Source organism: Lolium rigidum, chromosome 5, assembly GCF_022539505.1.
Source record: "Lolium rigidum isolate FL_2022 chromosome 5, APGP_CSIRO_Lrig_0.1, whole genome shotgun sequence".
Lineage (NCBI taxonomy): Eukaryota > Viridiplantae > Streptophyta > Magnoliopsida > Poales > Poaceae > Lolium > Lolium rigidum.
The window spans coordinates 195,438,339-195,444,837 of record NC_061512.1 but is presented as its reverse complement, the minus strand read 5'-3'; the positions used below and the strand labels follow the sequence as shown (position 1 = coordinate 195,444,837).

The following is a 6,499-nucleotide window of genomic DNA, read 5'->3' as shown; positions in this document are numbered from 1 at the left end:
TGTAGGACTGTAGGTGATTTTTTTTTGCCAATTATTGAGCCGGGTCGGCCGACCTGGCTCGACCCACTGCTGGCTCCGCCCGTGCTCGTATGTGTCCATCACCCGGCACAGTACCAAGAAATGCTTTCCAAAGATTTATCAATACTCTTTATTGATTGCTGCTTATCAATACTACTCTCTCCGTCCTACCAAAGTGTCTCAACTTTGTTAAAATTTCTACCTACTACATAGTGTCTAGATACATTGAAGTTTTGAAAAAGTTGAGACATTCTTAGTGGGACAGAGGAAATACTTGTTGCTCCATCTAAGTTTGGCCCCATCTTCTTGGCATCTCCAAGAATCAATCTCGACCATGGTGATTTTATATGTTCGCTTCTTTTTTCCTGTTTACTGTGTTGGATCCGGAACATGTGGATGCAAATTTGCATTGGTTCATCAGAATTTCACAATGCTGATCTTGGTTGCTTGATATCCAAAATATGCGATCACTGCACCCTTTTGTCCCTTGGACCGATTGAGGCAATCGAAAGGGTGATCGTGAAGGCCCATTTAGGGGTGTTTTTGGCCAACCCTAGCTGGTTGGACGAAAATCCCTTCACTTCCCCCATATATATCCCTCTGTAGCCGTCATTAGAACTTAGATTTTGATTAGACTAAAAGTTAGCCATTGCTGCAACTCTCGTGTACTTCTTTTGAGGCCAACGCCCAGAACAAGACCAACTATTCGGAATCCCACCTTATTCAATAAAGCTTTCATCTATATCCGCAATATTCAGATTGCAATATTAGTTCTTACTTGTTCTCGATTTCAGGTAGGAATTAAGACCCTCGCTGGTCAGGCTGATCGTGCATCCGCAAGATCAGTAACTCCCGGAGATTGTCCTAGCGATTGCATTGGCGCACGAGCTTTGCACGTGTAGTCGGATCGTCAAGCACGAACTCCACCAACAAATCGACGTTATCACATCTCATCGAAAGATCGGACACCTTTGCCCTATCAAGTGGTATCAGATTTCAGGTTGCTCGGTGAGATTTACAGTTTTCCTAGTGTAGATTTGTTTTACCTATAACCCAGAAAAAGCCCCACAAAAAGAAGTTAGATTAGATCATCCGTCCCATAGCCCCTGCCAAGCCATTGCATGATCTTTTCAGTTTTTGCTTTTTGAGTCTACATCTGCAATCGTCGTGTCGCGTGCTGGTCTTAGCGTCTAGAGTCGTTAGAGTTTCGAGTTCTGGTCATAGTAGTCACGTCGCCGCCGCACCATCTCCGCTTGCAGTCCTCGCCATATCACAGCCACCATACACTTCCGCCACATCTGCCATCAACTCCTTGTTGTTTCCCTTTGTTTCCCATCTTAGTAGGGTCTTTCTTGATCTTCGTTTCTGAGTTTTTTCGGGTTTTAGATCCGTTTTCTTGGTCAATTTCGCGTTTTCCGTCGGAATCCTGATAGCAGTCTAGCTGCAAAAAAAAAAAAAAAAAAAAATCCGAAAATTTCTGGGCGCCCTACCATAGAGACCTCTATGGTCATGCGCCAAGTCTGATCCTAAAAAAAAAAAAAAAAAATCCGAAAATTTCTGGTCGCCCTACCATAGAGACCTCTATGCTCATGCGCCAAGGTTGATTCCAAAAAAAAAAAAAAAAAAAATTCTGGGCGCCCTACCATAGAGACCTCTATGGTCATGCGCCAAGGTTGATCCAAAAAAAAAAAAAAAAAAAAAAAACTGGGCGCCCTTCCATAGAGACCTCTAGGGTCTAGCGCCAAGTTGAGTCAAACAAAAAAAAAACTTGCCACCTTACGGTAGGTGCCTCTATCCTCCAGCACCAGTTTCACTGCCTCTTGAATCTTGTGCCTCGTCGTGACCTCGTTGGTGATTTAGGCTCGCGTCTCTAATACGATCTAGCCTAGGACCAGCACAGTACCTTCGTTGAGCGTTTACTCAATTTGCATCGCTGATTTGATTACTGTGCCACCAGATCACTATACTTTGCCTTCCCAGAGCTCCACAGATATCTCCACGTGCACTGTGTCGACCCCTGGTGATCGCTTCGCTCAATCTTTGGAGTTACTTGATACTGTTGGTTGCCGATCGCCGCCTCCTGAATGGTAAGAACTTGTAAGAATTTTTGTCTGCAATTTTGTGAGCGGCATACCACCACTACCACCTAGTAGTTGATAGGAACATATACTTGTTATTTGTTTCTTGTTTTCTACTAATCATGGCAGCTTCTGGAGTCAGAATTTCTTGGGCATCTACTATGGTTGGAGATGTGTCGCCACCTAGCAAACTGCAACAACGACCACGAGCGACACATGACCAGGTTACCGTTTCCATGCCATCTTATAATGGACGATATAATCCACAATTTTATATTGAATGGGAGTGTCAGATAAGTGATATATTTGTTTCCCATAATTTTTCTGAGCGAAAGAAAATAAAAACTGCAATTAGTACATTCACTGATTTTGCTTCTTTATGGTGGAATGAATATTGTCGGTCATACCCTGCTTATATACCTACTACATGCTAACATGAACAAATTGCTAATAGTACTGAGAGTTTCTACAGCTGACTGGAACTGCAACTGATGTAGGGTCTAATCGTCTAGAGAACTAAAGCAATAATTACACCATAACAGAGCAACAAGTTCAGTCATGCATAAGCATCAGCTGACAACAGCATGATATTGATCTGACCCTGACCCTTGGATTCAATAAAGAGCGTCCGAGCACTGCTCTTATGATGGACCAGATAACCACAAAAGGGCAGACAGCTCGCTTGATGGAGCACATCTAGAATTATTTAACATGACCAAGACACTTAAGGCACCATAATACCCCTTGAGAAGCTTGTTCCTGGGCAGCTTCCTTCTGAGGGTTGGGTTCACTGTAGCACTCCACAACAGTGTCCGAGAATGTCTCCACATGGACAGTCACCTTGCATTTGAACCTGCAGAGTTCTTACAACATCAGATATGCACATTTCTAGGTCTAACCATCATCTTAAGCATATAATCAACCATGTTATGCATTTATTAAATGGTAATGCATCTACATCGACTTTTCAGCGACAATCATGGGTAATATCCAGAAAGAATTTCGCAAACAACAAATGCTAGCCACTAGCCACATTTGTATTACTTCAAGGATACTACTCATGCATTTTTAAGTAGCTCATGTCAAGCTAGAATATGATAATTATTACACAAAAAGGCTGCAGCCTTGTGTGTAACTCAAATTGTAGCAAGTGTGGTTATGCTGAGACAGATACCCCGCCTCACCGTAACTTCTCAAAGCACGCCACTCATTATACTTTGGGAAGAGCAACTTCAGTATTCGTACTCGCCATCTGACCAACTGATTTCATGAAAGGAATTTAGCTTTCACAATTATAGCATACAAAATATACTCGAGTGGCTTTTAACAGTTCACCAAATTTTGTTATCAGATTTCTAAACAATCACACTTCTCTGTCATTGTTCTTGCATAGTCAATTTAGAGGAGAAGGTTCAAGCAGCAACTATATTGGTTAAGATTTGTTACTCCATCCATTCGTAAATAAGTGACTCAGCTTTTCTAGATATGGATGTATCTAGACGCACTTTAGTGTGTAGATACATCCGTATCTAGACAAAGTTGAGTCACTTATTCTTAGTGTTGGCATGGTCATAGCTAGCCCGTACCGATGGAACTACAGTAAAATTTCCCCAACATTATGTACTTCTGTGATACGTCTGACTAGCTTTTCAATGGCAGCACCAAGCCACCAATAATCACATCCCATTATTGCCATTACAGGGTGTATCAACATTGAACTTATACCATTAAAACATCTTGTGTGCAGGATCATGACTCAATCTTTTGAACATTGCTGCATAACCTATTAGAATCGCAGCTGGATTATCATTTTTACATGCCATACTGGATGGTTGAATAGCACAAGTGTTCAAAGTGGGTATAAAATGGCAAGTAGTAACTATCAGAAAAACTTATGCAGGAAGCTCTAGTGTCTTTCCTTATGATATTATGGATAATATATCACATTTGAAGTAATATAGGGCATAATAGGCCTGTATGTCTTAACAGTACATAAAACCAAATTACAGTTTTACCAGTTAACAGGAAAACTTACAGTTTTGTATGATAAAATCCCTGGTCTTCAAAGTCATATGTTGGACACTTCCAGCCAATTGTACTGCAGAGTTGATCCAGTCGCGACCTTGCTGGTAGTTCTTTATTTGTACTGCCTATGAATTTTAGCAAAATCAGTAACTTGGGAAGCAACAATTTAACTTCGAAAATAAGATTATGGAAAAAAGAAATAATACTTCATGCATATAATGCCTAGTCATGTCAAGTGATGAATCCCTCGTTTGATGCCCTAGAGACTCTTTGGACATACTGAACATTCAGATCATTAATTTGTGAACTAATTAAGCTATAATTGTCTTTCAACCCGAAATTCATGTATTCGGAACATGACATTTTCCCAAGGTAATATACTAGTACCTGTAGAAATCATCATGACAAAGTAGACCATGCACTAGGTAATTTGTGAAGGGACTGTTAATATTGTACATAACACCATCTAAGAGGATATAAAAACATGCGCACATACTATCTATATGCATCAATGGTTCAAACTAGTATTTGCAACTTAAATAAGAATCTCTCTAACTAGTTACATAATCAATTAATATCTATTCAGTACCATAATCACATTACTTTGTTTCCATGCCATATCCATGTTGCTTTCTTCTAATATCCCACTTTCTCCTAAGCATCTAAGCAAATGTTATACAGTAAAGCACGTTAAAAGGTGGCCTAATCTCTCCTTACTATATTTGCAGCAATCTGATACTCAAATTTTCCATTTAGCACCATAGACTATTATATTTTGGGTAAGCCAACCACCAATTTGAGTTACAACTATAAAACTATCCCATCCATTTTATACAACGACATATCATATTATATGAAGATTCTAGTTTTTATTTCGGAAATCAAACAGAATTTAGCAGTGGCTAAAAGAATCAGGACATGGCAGAATTACGCAAGAACAGAATCTCCGATACCAGAAACAAGCCCCTCACTGCAACCGTTTGCTTCACCATCGCTCTGCACTACACAAGCAGAATCTTTTAGTGAAGGATCACCATGGCCTTTATGCTCACTCTCAACAGCGAGAACTTCAGGTTCCTGCTGCTGTTGGACAACGGACTCTGTAAATTTGGGCTTTTTGGGTGCGCACAACAGTTCCTACAAGTAAAATACTGGGACCATTCAAACATGGATTTGATCTAAGTGATAGAAAATCCCAAAATGTCACCATTGTACTCAGAAGGAAGATGGAGAAGAAAGAATGCAAGACGTGTTGTCATCTACTATTACCTTTTCTTCCAACTCCAACTCCTCCTTTCGTGTATTGATTGGCATGATACTAGTCTGCTGGTGCACGGGCGGGACCATAGCCACTAAACGGAGAGGAGACACCTAAGAAAAGCTAGAAAGCAGCTAGTAATGTGGTACATTGCTCTGAAAAAAAAAACATGAACATAGCAAAGTGAACTGATAAAGTGATGAGTACAGCTAGAGTAGTTATCTACTGAGAATCTTGCTTTAAGAAGAAAATTGAAGAGAAATGTTTTTTTTTTTTTGTAAATTGGAGAGAGCCCTTACCCGAGCGCACAATGCTTTTGGAGGCAGCCGAGAGGGGCCGAGGCCGGCGGCGGAAGGGGCACGGTCCGCGTACGGCCTGGGAACCGCGTTTGGGGTCGGGGCCGGTCTCGGCGACGCCGGCCGCAAACCACCGGATCGAAGCTATAGCGAGTTGGAGGGGGGAGAATATTGAGCACCCTGGCGAGCTCCAACCTAGATCTCGGTGGGGAGAGGAGCTGGGGTAACCGGCCGGCGGCGTGCCTCCCCCATGTGCCCTTAGGGGAAAAGGAGGGCAAAGTAGGAGGCACCAGTAGAGGGGAGGAGAGGCCGGAGTTTGAGGTAACTACCGGAACACCATAGGAGACAAGGGTTTAAGGACACGAGCGTGTCAGGGAGGGTTGGAGGAAGAAGACAAAGTCGCTAAGGGCATCTCCAACCGGGCGACCCATCCCGCAACCGCGCGTCCAGATGGGTTCAGCCGGACAAAATCGCGGCCCAACGCGGGGACGCACCGCAAAAGCGGACGGCCGCCGCGTCCGGAACGACGCAAACCCGGCCCAAATCTGGGCCGGGTTTGCGTGGCCTTGGACGGCACGCGCCGTCCACTCGCGTCCGCGCGCCGGTCGCCTCGTCTCCCTTGGGCCCACTGTCGGTGACCGGGGAGACTATTAAATGGGGACTCGGAGGGGATCCGGCCATCCACTCCGGTCCCCACTCCACTCCCGAGCAAAACCGCCGCCATGGCCCCGAAGCGACGGTTCGCTCCGCGAGCGAACGACGACGAGGCTAGCGGCGGCCGCCGGCGTCCGCCGGCGTTGCGGCCGTCGGGGAGGAAACCGGCC

The 6,499-nt window shown here is 43.7% G+C and overlaps 1 protein-coding gene across 1 annotated transcript; it reads right to left on the bottom strand.

Moving 5' to 3' along the window:
* Positions 1-2,523: 2,523 nt before the first annotated feature.
* On the bottom strand, positions 2,524-5,557 carry LOC124655057. Its single transcript, XM_047194024.1, has 4 exons — positions 5,391-5,557; positions 5,075-5,258; positions 4,132-4,246; positions 2,524-2,949 (listed from the first exon to the last, which is right to left on the bottom strand). Exons 1-4 carry the CDS (start codon positions 5,466-5,468, stop codon positions 2,799-2,801), a joined length of 528 nt encoding a protein of 175 aa, XP_047049980.1. The 5' UTR covers positions 5,469-5,557; the 3' UTR covers positions 2,524-2,798.
* Positions 5,558-6,499: the final 942 nt, after the last annotated feature.

Excerpts from the sequence above, each read along its gene's own strand:
- LOC124655057 (XM_047194024.1), bottom strand. The coding sequence starts at position 5,468 with ATGGTCCCGCCCGTGCACCAGCAGACTAGTATCATGCCAATCAATACA. Across the intron at positions 5,259-5,390 it reads AGTTGGAGTTGGAAGAAAAG|GAACTGTTGTGCGCACCCAA; the intron begins GTAATAGTAGAT and ends TTTTACTTGTAG. Across the intron at positions 2,950-4,131 it reads GGATTTTATCATACAAAACT|GTTCAAATGCAAGGTGACTG; the intron begins GTAAGTTTTCCT and ends AGAACTCTGCAG.